At 47.8% G+C, this 15,900-nt stretch overlaps 1 protein-coding gene across 2 annotated transcripts in view; it reads right to left on the bottom strand.

The window, feature by feature from the left end:
• Positions 1-15,900, bottom strand: part of WDR11 (WD repeat domain 11) — a 677,364-nt gene that overhangs the window by 545,175 nt on the left and 116,289 nt on the right. For both annotated transcript variants that reach the window (XM_078643933.1, XM_078643932.1), the window contains exon 7: positions 13,712-13,826. In XM_078643933.1, coding sequence (XP_078500059.1) covers positions 13,712-13,826 — 115 coding nt within the window. The remainder of the gene's footprint in view (positions 1-13,711; positions 13,827-15,900) is intronic.

The following is a 15,900-nucleotide window of genomic DNA, read 5'->3' as shown; positions in this document are numbered from 1 at the left end:
ACAATAAGCGAGAACATTTTAAAGCTCTATTATGTGGAACTACAACACGTCTAACTAGGTTGAAAAGCGAGGCCTTTATCTCTCCAAAACTGATGTTTCCAGATTAGTGTATGAATAAAATGGTAAAACAGATTGCCTCATAGATATTCAGTGGGTCTTCAGGTGACTCCAGTTACACTAGTGAAGTTCATGGTTAAGGCATTTGGTTTTAACAGGCAGGGGCATCAACACAAAGGTTTACATGCTACCTTCACTGCTCATCTCTCCCCAGCCTCATAACTTTTTTCACTGGTTCTGCCCCATTTACATCTTCTTCCCATTTTCATCCTTCTGAACACTCTAATCTTTTCGCACTGATTTTGCGTCTCTTCCATCACCTATTTCCATTCATACTCTACTCTTATTCTCATCGATTCTTCAAACCATATTTTGTGGATTTTTCCCTCTTAAATCAATATCTCTGCTATCCTCAGCTTTGTTATTTCTCTTTCTCATTATGTCCCTCTTATATCCACCTTTTTAGGGCTCGGACTCCTCCCCACTGAAAGTGGGAGGAGCTTCGAGAACTAATGTTAAAGAAGAAAAAAAAGAAGTATCTCCTAGGGCTTTGGCCGAGAAAAATTCCACACATTCCTTTGCGTGTTCTGTCATCTGGCCAGTGATTCGTCTTCGTTGTGTTGTCGTTTTAATAGGCTTGAAGTGATAGGGTAAATGTAGTTTTGTTCCGCCATCTTGGGCATATTTCGTTCGTGCTCGCGCAAAGAAGTACATTAATTATAATTAGGAGCTGTCAGGGTGGCCGTGTAATGCATTCCAGATGGTGTGCGCGCGTTCACCATCTAGCAGTGTGTTTGTCTGGCGCGCGTCCTCCTCACGTGCACACAGGCATAGACGCCGTGTGCGGCTCCTTCCTGCCGGCCCGGGGAGCTGCTCTGCCGCTCTCTGGCTCACCCCCCGTCTCCCCGCCTGATTTAGTGTGTAGTTTATGGGCACGTGCCAGGAGCAGTAAATGTGCTGCGGTGCTCTCTGCAGTTTATGGGGACGTGCAAGTGGCAGCAGCAGCGCCGCTGTGATCCCGTATGGCCCCCGAGCCCATCCGCACTGGGTAATGGGCACGCGCAGGGCAGCGGCAGCAGAAGCACCGAACTGCGAGGCGCTCTAGTCTGCACCGGTTTGCCAAGCTGAAATTGTAAAGCATCACAATGCGAGGAGCGCCTGTGTAAACACAAAACAGCACACGGATCCAAGCTGTTCGTGATTTGCGCTGCCAAAACTCCATCAATCTTTAAGAAGGTGGGATACAAGGATTATGTATTCTTATAACACAGTATTTCGAGCAGGAACACTCTTATCTTGCCAAAACACGGGCCAAAAGGAGTTCGCGGATTATGTCAAAAAGGCCAGGACATTTCTAGAGGGGATTACAAGGAAAAAATGCTTTAAGTCGGAGCACGTAAATATGCGTTATAGCAGCTCACACCGAGCACCTGTGAAAACTAATAACTACAACAAATCTTTTCACTGAGAAACGCACCAGGCACTATAAACGGATGAAAACTATGGCTCAGATCAGCTAAAAAAACACCAAAGAAATAATGCAAAGCCCATTGGGTTGAGAGTGCTCCAGTTCCCCCCCCTCCTCCCCCCTCAACCCCCCTCCATCCTCCCCCTCCCCCTCCCCCCCTCTCCTGTCACCTGGGGTAGGCCAAGCTGACCGGGCTGCGGCTGCATGAAACACAGAAAACTGGATATTTGCATAATGAACGAGACCAACTATGTTTCTAACGGTGGCGAGATGAAATGCTGATTATCATTAAAGTAGAGTTGGGAAAACTAAAAGACAGACAAAGACCAATAGCATTGACTGCAGATGCAGAACTGGAAAGCCGGACGAAGACCGGATGTAGGTGTTATCGACAAGGATCTTGCACAAGAACATCCCTTCTCCGCACTAGAACAAATATGCAGCGACGAACAAATAACCTGTGAGGTTTGGCGGGGAGAATCACTTTCAACAACAAATGGATAACCAAAATTTGAAAAGCCGGCTAGGCAAGACAATGAGATGGGAGACAATGCTGCAGAATGCAGTGCAGCATGACACAGCACAAGACATACAGTGAGCTACACTGCTGCCTAGGCTAGAACAAACTGTTACACAATGAATGTAGAGGTGACACGCTTCCTTCCAGCGCCTATTCATGGCACGGCAGAACGGACACAAGCAGATCTAGGCACTTGTACGCAGCACATAAAGGACACAGGGCAATAACCCAGGCCCTGGGCCAGGGAGGGGATGTGCACCTGTGCACTTTAGTGCGGGTCAAATGGCAATGGAGGGCTCAGAGGTCATACAGGGCACTGCAGAGCAGAACACTTAAAAACGTAGTTTGAATACAGTAGTTTGTAAGCACTAACATGCATAATGTACAGCAAGATGTCTCACTGAGTTAAACTCTTGCTGCGAACATCGGTTTTGATAGGAAGAACAAGCAAAGCCAACGTAAATGTCCATCCTTCCTATGTATGTAAACTGCGTACCAATTCATTGGTTAACTGTAACATCTTTTGTTGCAGCGCTTTCAAGTCGTAAGTGTTGTGAGATGTGAGATGTGAGTGCAGAGTAGTGTGTAGAGTAGTGAGTAGTGAGTAGAGTAGTGAGTAGAGTAGGGAGTAGAGTAGTGAGTAGAGTAGTGAGTAGAGTAGTAGAGTAGTGAGTAGAGAGTAGAGTAGTGAGTAGTGAGTAGAGTAGTGAGTAGTGAGTGCAGAGTAGTGAGTAGGGTAGTGAGAAGTGAGTAGAGTAGTGAGTAGTGAGTGCAGAGTAGTGACTAGAGTAGTGAGTTGTGAGTGCAGAGTAGTGAGTAGAGTAGTGAGTAGTGAGTAGAGTAGTGACTAGAGTAGTGAGTAGAGTAGTGAGTAGTGAGTAGAGTAGTGAGTAGTGAATAGAGTAGTGTAGTGAGTAGTGAGTGCAGAGTAGTGAGTAGTGAGTAGAGTAGTGAGGTGAGTAGAGTAGTGAGTAAAGTAGTGAGTGCAGAGTAGTGAGTAGTGAGAAGAGAGTAGTGAGTAGTGTAGTGAGGTGAGTAGTGAGTGCAGAGTAGTGAGTAGAGTAGTGAGTTGAGTAGTTAGTAGAGTAGTGAGTAGAGTAGTGAGGTGAGTAGAGTAGAGTAGTGAGTAAAGTAGTGAGTGCAGAGTAATGAGTAGTGAGTAGAGTAGTGAGTAGTGAGTAGAGTAGTGAGTGGAGAGTAGTGAGTAGTGAGTAGTGAGTGCAGAGTAGTGAGTAGTGAGTAGACTAGTGAGTAGAGTAGTGAGTAGAGTAGTGAGTAGAGTAGTGAGTAGAGTAGTGAGTCGTGAGTAGAGTAGTGAGTAGAGTAGTGAGTACAGAGTAGTGACTAGAGTAGTGAGTAGAGTAGTGAGTAGTGAGTGCAGAGTAGTGAGTAGTGAGTGCAGAGTAGTGAGTAGAGTAGAGTAGTGAGTAGTACATCACAGGCAGCAGCTGTGCAAGCATCTTACACTCACAAGGAGACCACAGGCAGCTGAGGTGCAAGCTTCTCCCACTCACAAGAAGGACATCACAAGCAGCAGCGGTGCAAGCTTCTCACACTCACAAGAACGACATCACAGGCAGCAGCAGTGCAAGCTTCTTACACTCACGAGGAGACCACAAGCAGCAGAGGTACAAGCTTCTCACACTCGCAAGAAATACATCACAAGCAGCAGTGGTGCAAGCTTCCCTTACACACTGACAGCAGGTACTGTGCCAAGGCAGCAGCAGCAACAGAGCAAGAGTCCCTTACAAAGAACAGGAACAGCACAGAGATGCACAATGCAATCTTCTCATACTCACAGGCAGCAGCGGTGCAAGTTTCTCACACTCACAAGAAGGACATCACAGGCAGCAGCTGTGCAAGCTTCTTACACTCACAAGGAGACCACAGGCAGCTGAGGTGCAAGCTTCTCCCACTCACAAGAAGGACATCACAAGCAGCAGCGGTGCAAGCTTCTCATACTCACAAGAACGACATCACAGGCAGCAGCAGTGCAAGCTTCTTACACTCACAAGGAGGCCACAGGCAGCAGAGGTGCAAGCTTCTCACACTCGCAAGAACGACATCACAAGCAGCAGTGGTGCAAGCTTCCCTTACACACTCACAGCAGGTACTGTGCCAAGGCAGCAGCAGCAACAGAGCAAGAGTCCCTTACAAAGAACAGGCACAGCACAGAGATGCTCAATGCAATCTTTCTCATACTCACAGGCAGCAGCGGTGCAAGCTTCTCACACTCGCACGAAGGACATCACAGGCAGCAGCTGTGCAAGCTTCTTACACTCACAAGGAGACCACAGGCAGCTGAGGTGCAAGCTTCTCCCACTCACAAGGACATCACAAGCAGCAGTGGTGCAAGCTTCTCACACTCACAAGAACGACATCACAGGCAGCAGCAGTGCAATCTTCTTGCACTCACAAGGAGACCACAGGCAGCAGAGGTGCAAGCTCCTCACACTCACAAGAAGGACATCACAGGCAGTAACGGTGCAATATTCTCACACTCACAAGGAGATCACTGGCAGTACACACCACATGAACCCATTCCATAACACATAGCAACAATACATTGGCATTTACAATGCCATTAGCTCAAACTCAAATAAATCCGAGCCCGATTGCATTTCTAATGCTTGTTCCTCTATGCTGTATGCCTCATCGCTCCCCCTGCCTCTTACTTTTCTCAATGATTCTGGCATTCTACACCCACCTCTCACCATTCCCTCTCTCTTCTCTGTGTAAGGTGTCTTGATTGTTCCGTCTTTCTTACATTTACCTGCCCCATCCATGTACTGCCCTTCACCTCTCATTTCTTCCTCCACCCTCCTAATGCTTTTTTGCTGGTCGGTCCCCTTAATACCCACCTCTCCTCTTTGAACCCCCTGCCTCTTACATTGTCTCACTGTTTCTTCCTCTCTTACATCCGCATCTCCCTTCCATACTCTACACTTCACTTTATCTCTGGTACGGTCTCTTACCTTTCTCACTAATTCTACCTCTATTACACCCACCTCTGCTGCTTACCTTGCTTCACCTTTTGTGCCAGGACACAGTACAGGCCCCTGCAGATCTGTGCCCACAACACTTCGGGGGGCCCCAAACCCATCAGGGGGCTCCCATTCAGCCCAGGGCCAAATGAATATCTGTGAGATGTGGGAGTCTCAGGGCCCCATTGTACATTCTGAAGAGCAGGACCCCATCATTTTGTGTTACACCTCTGCTCGTTTTACTTTACATCATTCTCTCCCCTCCCATCCTCCCACTCTCCCAAAGCATCTTACCTTTAATTTTTGCATGCTATTCCTTGTACCTAACGAAGATTCTTCCCTTCTCCCGTTGATTCTGCCATTCATACACATCACTCCTTTCCCTTATCCCTTTCCTTAAGTGTCTTGTTCTTTATAGCTGCTTTGGCCCTTATGTTCAGCTCTCCCTTCTCTGCTGTATTCTATCATCTCTCCCCCCTCTTCCCTTCTTTTACTTATCTTACTTCTTTTAGATGTGCCTCTCCTTCGATACTTCTATTAAAAGTAAAAGAGAACTCCAGACGTACAGATGCACCCAGGAGCATGAGAATTAGGGGTTTCAGATGCGAACAAACATGATGCCGGGGAGTAGTGCAACCTTTTTAGATGTATAAAACAAGGCATGGTGTGTGGGTGGCTTGAGGGGTTATATAAATTGGGTGCATCTTGGAGGGTTCATTCACTCCACTCCAGGTGGTAAGGATGGATGTGGGTCACCCCTCTGTCCCTCCCACCATCTAAATGTTATCATCTCTATTATTTTACACACACACACAATTGTTCATTCTTCCTTCGTTTCATGTAAATTACACGAAAGTAAAAATCACCAAGCGCTTATTCTCAACTGGAGTTACTACTTATGTTTAACTGTTTTATGTTCCTTTTGAATGCACATGCTTGTTTGGAGAAAAAAAAATACAATAAAACGGAACTGTTAAAAAAAGAAAAATAACCTTTTTCTCCATGTTCTGCTCTTCTCTCTTTCCCTTCATTGAAAATGAGTGGCGCCCATCGTGACGTGAGGTCACTTATTTTTGTGTTGTGAGCCCTGCAGGACTCTCTCTGCTGTGCATTCATGCAGGGGCAGGGCTCACTTCACACCTTAAGCCAGTTCAAGCATCTGCCTAGCCGCTGTTATCATGCAGATGCAAAGATTAGGAAAAGAGAAAGAGGTGCCAGCAAATGACGGCCAGAAACCCAGCCCTGCCCAGTCTGCGGCAGCTGAAAGGGATGCAGGACTCACATTACCCTTTCAGCCCATGGCAGCAGGGCACAGGTGAGGGGTGCCCCGCCTTGGGCCTTGCACGCTGTACGATGGCTGCAAACGCCAAGGGAGGGGACTGTCCATCTGGAATTCATACAATCGCGCATTTTTAATAGGATTATGGACTCGTGGGGGCCCCGTCGCAGTTAGAAGGTCGCGGGCCCGGCAGCTGCCCATACTGCCCATGCCTAGCGCAGGCCCTGTTTGGATATATAATGGAGGGTGCAGGTTCCAGCTCCCTCCTCGTTGTAAATGGTGGGTGGGGCTATAATGGCCGGGAAGAGTTCTCATTGGCCAGGTAGAAGGTCGCAAGGTGTTATCAGTTGTGGTGACTGGATGTGTGGAGCAACCTCATTAACACTCCCTATAGGTGACCCCAGGGGGAAAAGGAAGGGTTCAATTGATAGGCAACTCTCAGTAAGTTCGATTTCGTGAGTGAGGACACTTGCTGCTCTGGACAAAAACACGTCCAATGTTGCTATAGTCCCTCCGCCCATTTTCTCTGTGAGACCCTTACCTTTTACCATATTTGCAGTACAGAAAACAGACAGACAATAACCGTACCTTGAGACAGATGCAGGGCGTAAGAGGGGGGCCCAGCCCAGCCTCCTCCGGGCTCCGACAGGTGTGGATGGGCCGTGCGCATCACTCGCAGCGGGCCGGCATCTTTGTTTTCTGAGTGTTAGGAAGCGCTAAGTATGCTGGGGGTTGTAGTCCCCCTCAGCAGCGTGTTCCGGGTTTGTCTCGGTCTCCCCTCCTGGGGATAGCAGTGGTGGTGAGGCTCGGGAAATGCCAACGTCCAGGCCAGCACGGAGGTAAGGGGAAAAGCACTAATTGAATCGCCTAACATCCACTGGAGACAAATGACTAGTGTGAGAAACAATTTGGGACATTAAGTTTGATTTTTCTTTAAGGAGTTTTATATAGCGCGAACTTGACCCGAAGGTATCAGGTATCACAGCGCTTTACACGAGCACCAGTTGCGTTACATGAGGACACATTCATTTTTGTTAGGCACGGGGAGATTAAGTGATTTGCCCAGAATCACAGATGTTGTGCATCCATGCAGAGACCCGGACCTGGTTCCCCAGCTCCGAGGTCGACCGCCCTAGCCATTAGGCCAACTCCTCTACCCAACACTGGATAATCTCCATAGGTATTATGCTACCTAGGGTTAATAGGTTGCCTTGGCCGTTAAAGGATACTTAGCAGTTTACATTACTGATTCGGCATTATATTATTTTTGCAGCCCTCACTTCTTGCAAGTCTCCAGTTTTTTATATTGTGCTGTGGAGCACTTTTATGAACCTTGCGCTGGTCATCCATTTACTTCTATCCTGTACCTCCTATGGTAGATCAATAGTAGCCAACACATTTGAAGAAGCATTTCAGTTGGATCTGACTGAAGCCACAACACAGAATGGGGCTCCACTCAAAATGAGATATGTTTTAGTAGTGAACACGGGTGCTTTTGTTTGGGACAGAAGGTGGCACCTTAATTTCCCCATACTAAAGGAAAAAATCATGATCAGATGAAGAAATCATTGCATGTGGTGGTTCTCTAGTACACTATGCAGAGGTGCTGTAATTATGAAAATGATTTTATATGTGAGGCTCAGGAGGGATTATATTGTAGTTTTGCAGGTCATGTGTAATAGACAGGGGGCTAGAATTATGGCATTCCTAAGGAAAACGTTCACCGTCAAAAACTTGGGTTGAAAAGAATTAACTTAAGCCACAATAGTAAAGACATTTATTTCTAACCATTGTACAAGCGATGGTAAATAAGCCATGATAGGATGTTAACATTGATGTTTTTTTTATTATATCAGAATCTAGATAAAAGAACAATTGTTAAATGTTGGTACACAGTACAAACATGTTGTAAATGCTCAAGACCTTTGCTATTATAGCTTTGTGATAATGTTTTAGTGGATCCAGGTATAGATGAATAGTGCTATGAAAGCATCAAGGATAGGGTATGAATGTAGATTGAATGTAAGGCTTTAAAACAGTACTGGAAAGTATTTCGTGTTGACCTGAATTGTGAATACAGAAGATAAAGGCCTATGCCGATATGAATCAGTTATACTTACAGAGCAACATTTGCTGAATCACTAAATACATAAAATTATAAATAAAAGATAAAAACATAACCTGTTGAGCCGTACATATATGTGTGGATGTGAGACTAATGAGCTGTGAAAAATAAAATGAGGTTCCAAGGGAATTTTGTGACTAATGAGGTGAAGCGGAGGTCACAGGGAGTTACTCAGAATGTTTGCATACCACCCCCTTCTTGACCAGTCCAGAGTGATTACAATGGGTTGGGCGCAGTCCTCACGAATCTTCTTCAGAACTCGAGGAATCTAGGTTATGAGCAATAAGGAAAAATGAAGTCAAAATGTCCACCTCAAGCAAAAGGTGCCCCCAAGGCTTCCTGCGGCAGATACAGGCGGAAACAGAACTGTGGCAATGGTCATTGTGGTGAGTGACAAAGAAGTCAGCGGTGGGATGTCCTACAAGACAAAAATAATCTGTACTTGCTCCAGGTCGAGATGCCACTAGTGGTCAGCAAGATAACGCCAACTGAGATCGTCAGCCCTGGTGTTCAGAGAGTTGATGCCCACCCAGATCCCATGTTGGTGTGCCAAAGCTAAGAGTTTGAACACTTCTCGACAGAGAAGGTGAGAACCTACTTCTTCCTGCTTCTTGATATGTTGATATGCGAGTCCTCTAGGTCAAGGGACACCATTCAGGCTTCGGCTTCGAGCGCCAACAGGACCCCTGCTCAGTTTACCGCTCTGGAAACAACTCCACTGTACTTTTTGCAGCAGGGCTGCCACCTCCTGCTGCAAGATTCGAAGATGGCATTCTGAATGAAGGGACTTAAGGGGAGGACCTGTGGAGCGGCTTGCTGGAAGGGGAGGGCATAGCTCCTTCCTACAATGTGAAGGACCCATTGGTTTGATGTTATGGCCTTCCACGCCTGTAGAAATGAAGATACCAGTCCTTCCATGGCCTGTACTACTCCTTCATGGGGAACATAAAACAGCTTTCCAGTTGGTGTGTATTAAGAAGAGGAGGAGGAGGGCTGCTGGGCCTGGTGACCCATTACATTGTCTTTTAAGTAGTGAAGCAGCTGATTTTGTGGCTGGGCGGGCTGAGGTTGGCTGAAGAATACACAAAAACTTTGAAACTGTCAGTAGTACCAGATAGGTGATTGCAAATTCAAAGATTATGACGTTTCCCTGCCCACCTTGAATCTCTCCAAGATAGCATCAGCCTTGTCTTAGAAGAGACGCATCCCATCAAAATGCATATCCATAAGTTTGGCTTGCACATCTCAGGAAACCTTCAATGATCTGATCCATGCTTGCCTTTGTAAGGTCACTGGTGAGCCCAGGACTGTGGCCACTGAGGTTTCCATACTGCAGGGCGAGGCCTGTACCACCTGGATATCTGGAGAAGGGTGAACTGACAGAAAAGGTCTTTGGGAGCTGACATTTATCTCCTAGCTATCAGGTGATTCATAGCTAGAGCTAATGTGGGCATCACCCAGGTGACCTTTGCTGGCTCCACCAGTGCCTCACTGAAACACAGCAGGGGCTTCGAAGAGGATGCAGATGGCTGGAAGACTTCTGTCAGAATGTTCAGCCTAGACTCCATTGTTGTAAGGGGCAACTTCAGCATGTCAGCTGTCTTTCTGAGGACAGCATGATTAGAAGACAATTTCGTGGGGGCCACTGGTCATAAGAGACACTCCATTTCGGTTTCAGGGGAGGTGTCCATGCCACTTGTATTCCGTAGGGCTAAGAGTCAGCTGTGTTAGAAAAGGGAGAGTTGGGGGAGGGGAGTCCTCTATAAGCTTCCTTTTTTTTTGCTTTTTTTTGTCCTATGGGGACGTCGATGAAGGACAGGTCCATGACTTACACGGAGACCTCGACTTGGAGGGCAACTGGTCTCGAGTGTGATGCTCATCAGGAGCGTGGACCATAAAAAACTTGGTCTAGCTGTCTTATGTCTTTTGGGCTGAATGAGACCACATGTGCTGCACGACCTTGAGTTGTTCCTCAACTCTAGGGTACTGTGGTACTTTTGGTTGATTGTTGTTTACAAGAGAGTCACCTGCTCACCGCTTGAACCTTGTACTGTACAAATAACTACATATGGGGCCAGCAAGTGGGGACTTCTGGACACATTTTAGCCTGATTCATTGTAATTGCTCTGAGCTTATGCGAAAATGAACTCTAGGCACCACAGACAGACGTCATGGGGGCTCAAAATGTACATTTGCCCATTAGTGTCATGACAGGGCTTAAAACCTGAGGTTTAAACTTGACTTATTGGGAGGTGACCTTCCCCAATCACTGAACTATAAAACACTTTCTAAGAGAAATCTCTGAAAAAATCCCATATATTGAAGGGTGCTGAAACAAAGGGAACAGACATTGGTGCCCTGGGGTGGCCGCTATATAGCTTCACTGATGTCACTGAGGTGTCAAAATAGAGACAGTAGTATCAGCTTTCATCCTGGTGAAATAAGCCCTAAAGACCCCATAAGGATCCTTTTTGACTATTGCATAAGACCCTTTGATGCAGAACACATCCTATAGTAATAAGGTCCGTATTTGGAACACCTTTTCTTTCACCAGCAAACCCAACAAACAGTTGATCAGCAACATGGTAATCCTTAGTCCTATCAATACAGAACTAAAAGGAATGCTGTGAATCCAACAAATGTAGAATGGTTGAGATGGAAAAAAAACACAGAGAATGTGATTGACTACACCATACGAAAAAAGTGTCATCCCTTTCATAAGAAAGGATGCATAAGTCCTAAAGACCAGTATCACCTGAGAGGAAGAGGAGAGCACTTGGAGGTAGCGAGGTCCAGTGGGGAATCCTGAAGAGTGGATCCCTGTAGCGAAGTGTGAGGGAGCGCCTGTTGCACTGATCGGGGCATCGCTCAGGTGCAGACTCAAGTGGGCCACCAGGGCGCCAGAGGGGAGTTGCCATGAAGTTAACCACTGCTGCACTGATCTGGCTATGGCCCGTGTGCAGGTTAAAGTCGGTGACTCCGTATGGCAAAGGAGGCCGCCTTAAACAGTCCATTACTGCAATGCTGATAGGGTCGTAGCCTAAATGCGGAATAAAGTCGGCGACCCCGTTTGCCAAGAAGGCCAGCATGAAGAGTGCTTTACTGTTATGTTGATCGGGCCGCAGCCAGTGTACAGGGAAAGTCGGTGACCTTGTATGACATGGGAGGGCAGCCATGAATAGCAAGGGTCGTCGCCTGGTTTCACTGAATGCGAGAAGAAAGGCCGTCGTCAAGACCTGCGAGTACCTGAGCCCCGACTGAAGCATCGGAACCCAAGAATCCCACTACATGTAAGAAAGATCAGAAGAACATACTGCATCATCGGAGGGAGGGCTGTGGACAACCAACTGCTGCACCTGCAAAACCGAGGGTGCTACTCACCACCGCCAGTCGCTGCAGACTTCTAAGATATCCAAGCATGGAATACTTCCGGGGATTCTGGTAGGTGTCAAAGATCAGCCTAGGCTCCAATGTTAGCAGGGACAACTCTAGCATGTCAGCTGGAGCGGTTAAGACTGATCACAGGGCTGAAGGGCCCAGGCGAACTTGTTCTTCCTCATAGCGCCGTGGGCACTGGAACACTTTGAACTTTAGAAGAGTCGAAGTGAGACTCCTAAAACTCAAACCTCTACTGGAACCTACACTGAATGTTGCCTAACTTGAATGTGGAATAACCACTGCCCACAAGGAGAAGGAAGTGGGACTCATGGACCTGCCTACTTAACACCAGAGTACTGACCTCAGGAGGACACTGTGAATTATTGGTGTATGCCATTTTAAGGTCGAGCCTGGGCAGCTCATGCACTGCTCTGCGAGGTATGCAGTATTCGAGTATGGACTTGAAGCTCAGCCGACTATCCGCCCATATTTTTCATTGGCTTGTGTAATTGTCATTTGTAAATGCTGGCTTCTGATTCGTTAATAGGCTTGATAGTCCCTCCTTAGTACCTCCTTGTCTTCATTTGTAACCTCCTATGAGGACTGGCCCTGTTACTTCTGTTGTTTCATCGTATGTCTTATTTAGTCTGTAAGCACTATTTCCTTTAATGAGTTTCTCCTACTGCAGGCACGACATGCTTTCCTGCAACATTCAGTGCACCATGCGCGCTTTAGTTTTCAAGCAGCCTGGGACAATGGGGGCCACTTCTTTCAAACGAAATAGGTCTCGCATTTACAAGAGTTTTAACTACTGGCATTCTAAATGACAATGCCTTTTATTTATGTCTTAATTATTAAAACAGATCAATAAAAGGCATTGGCATTTACAATGCCAATAACAAACTCTCGCAAATACGAGACCTATTGCATTGCAAATGCTTGTTTACTTTGTGTTCATATATAAAAACTTTATTCATAAAAATAAGTATTTGACTGGAAAATAATTTATTGTTGCTATGAAATTTATTTTGAGTTGAGAGCTTGTGTTCACACCCCGCACCTCTCCCCTCCCGCCCTCCTCCCCCCAAGAAGCCTTGGGCTGGTGGGCCTATGCTACTACTGAGAGTCAATCACTGAAGGGGTACTTGTTCCAGTTGCTCAGGACATATAGCAGATTGGGGCCAGAAACACTGGAAGTAAAAGGCCTCAAACACCTCGGATGGGCCCAGCAGCTCGTGCTTGTCCTATGGCTCTCTAAAAGAGCATCTGGCAAGGTTCCACTGTGTATAATGAAGGGATCAGTGGGACCATGTGTGCACAAAAAGTGCACAAGGGCTGATGATTTGAACAATGAGTGCTGATCAGGCAACCCTTCCATGGGAGTGAAAAGGGATAAAGAACAACCTTTAAGAGGGACGGTTTACATACATGACGGCTGCTTTGTATATGTAAAGTGTAAGTAATTCCAACATATTGCTGTGACAAGAAAATGACCTTTTCACAAAATATTGGCGAGTCTTCATTTAAATAGCCATCAGGAATTTATCATGCACAAAAATGCATTAGGCAGAACTGACGCTTGTAAAAGGCGTTGAGGATTTCTTTATTGATCTGTAACGAGTAATTCAAAAAGAGGATTAACTTGAATGCTGAGACTAACCCTGAAATCTGTAGAGCAAAATCCACAACGCTATTTCAATGTGTCGCACACCACAAGACCATGTTCTCTACCGCTGGAAATTTCACAGCAAGTCACACCTGCTTACAGATGAAAGCTCTGGATTAGGCCCCCGCCGTGAAAATCATCCCATCTCTTGGCTGAGGGCGACAGATATCAGAGCTGCATTTCTGCCCTTTCTGAATGGCGTAAATAGTTTAGGGATTGCTGGCATTAGCTTACCGGGGTCTTCACTGGTAGGTCCCGCCATGCCGCCGCTCGATCTGGAGACACGGAAAGTAATGCAGCCATTCTCGTGCAAGCAGAACATGGCGTCTCGCTGGAAGCATGGCATCACCTGAAGAGAAGAGCGATAAAGAGCCGTCAGGTGTCTCTGGAACACACGCACAACGCAGCAGGAAAGAAAAAGGCGGTCACAGGGCCTCAACCGGTCTCAGGGCCTCACCCGGTCTCAGGGCCTCACCCGGTCCCAGGGCCTCACCCGGTCCCAGGGCCTCACCCGGTCCCAGGGCCTCACCCGGTCCCAGGGCCTCACCCGGTCCCAGGGCCTCACCCGGTCACAGGGCCTCAACCGCTCACAGGGCCTCACCCGGTCACAGGGCCTCACCCGGTCACAGGGCCTCACCCGGTCACAGGGCCTCACCCGGTCACAGGGCCTCACCAGGTCACAGGGCCTCACCAGGTCACAGGGCCTCACCCGGTCACAGTGCCTCCCCCGGTCACAGTGCCTCCCCCGGTCACAGTGCCTCCCCCGGTCACAGTGCCTCCCCCGGTCATAGTGCCTCCCCCGGTCTCACTGCCTCCCCCGGTCTCACTGCCTCCCCCGGTCTCACTGCCTGTCTCAGGGGCTCACCCTGTCTCAGGGCCTCACCCCGTCTCAGGGCCTCACCCCGTCTCAGGGCCTCACCCCGTCTCAGGGCCTCACCCCGTCTCAGGGCCTCACCCCGTCTCAGGGCCTCACCCCGTCTCAGGGCCTCACCCCGTCTCAGGGCCTCACCCCGTCTCAGGGCCTCACCCCGTCTCAGGGCCTCACCCCGTCTCAGGGCCTCACCCCGTCTCAGGGCCTCACCCCGTCTCAGGGCCTCACCCCGTCTCAGTGACTCACCCCGTCTCAGTGACTCACCCCGTCTCAGGGCCTCACCCCGTCTCAGTGACTCACCCCGTCTCAGAGCCTCACCCAGTCTCAGGGCCTCACCCAGTCTCAGAGCCTCACCCAGTCTCAGAGCCTCACCCCGTCTCAGGAGCTCACCCTGTCTCAGGGCCTCACCCTGTCTCAGTGCCTCACCCTGTCTCAGTGCCTCACCTAGTCTCAGTGCCTCACCTAGTCTCAGTGCCTCACCTAGTCTCAGTGCGCGGAGGCAAAGCACATCCTTCATCTCACACTCAGGCACTTTTGTTAAGAGCGCTGCGGCCACAAAAGTACTTCGTCAAGGAGGAGTCCAGGCAACCAATCACAACCGTGGAATGAAGAAGCACCTAGCTACCAAGACCTAAATGGAAATATTCAGACAACAAATGGCGTGAACAGACTGAAGAAAAGAAAACGGAAGGGAGGGGATTTGGTTAGATTGTTTAAAAAGAAACTAAATTAAGACTAGAAACAACCATTGATAAAGCCAATAGATCTCGCCTATGCAAGAGCTATTTGTTTTGCCAATGTCGTTTAGCCAATTTGTACAGCAGCATAGCTAAAAGTCTGTGCTGTGGAGTGGGTTAGAATGGAATGGGTAGGCACAGAGTAGCGTTCAGTGAAGTGGCTTAGAGCGGCATAAAGTACAGTAGAGTAGCATAAAGTGGAATGGCGTGGAGTGGCAGAGTGAAATGGAGTAGGGTAGAGTGGTGTAGGACAGCGTGGAGTGGGTAGAGTGCTGTGGAGTAGAGCGGAGTGGAGTGCTGTGGCATGGCACAGAGTAGAGTGGTGTGGGGTAGAGTGGAGTGTTGTGGAGTGGAGTGTTGTGCAGCGGTCTGGCATCGAGCAGTCTGGCGTCAAGTGGTCTGAGTTGGCTAGCGTAAAGTAGAGTGGCGTGTAATGGTATTGGGTGGTGTTGACTGGAGTGGCATTCTGTGGCGTGGAGTGGCATTGTGTGGTATGGAAATCTGTCCAAGTTGCTGATTAATTGCCCAATAACAATTCAAAGCCTCATCAGGGTAAGTAAGTGCTATAAGAATTCAATTCTAATCCAATACAATAGTTTACCAATTATCTCGACCTACGATCTACATGAGCATCTGATGCCTTTGACCCGATAGTGGAGCTTGTTAGTATGTACAACGCTTCTGCAAGGACTGCTTTACAAATAAATGCGTTTTGGGCAAGTGATCGAGAAAAGCAACATATATTATCTAGTTGGGGATAAAGAAGGAGCAAGGTGGCGGCAGAGAAAGAAATAGTACCTCAGTCACATCACAAG

Source organism: Lissotriton helveticus, chromosome 5_1, assembly GCF_964261635.1.
Source record: "Lissotriton helveticus chromosome 5_1, aLisHel1.1, whole genome shotgun sequence".
NCBI classification, from domain to species: Eukaryota; Metazoa; Chordata; class Amphibia; order Caudata; family Salamandridae; genus Lissotriton; species Lissotriton helveticus.
The sequence above is the reverse complement of the archived record's forward strand: the minus strand, read 5'-3'. Positions and strand labels throughout refer to the sequence as shown.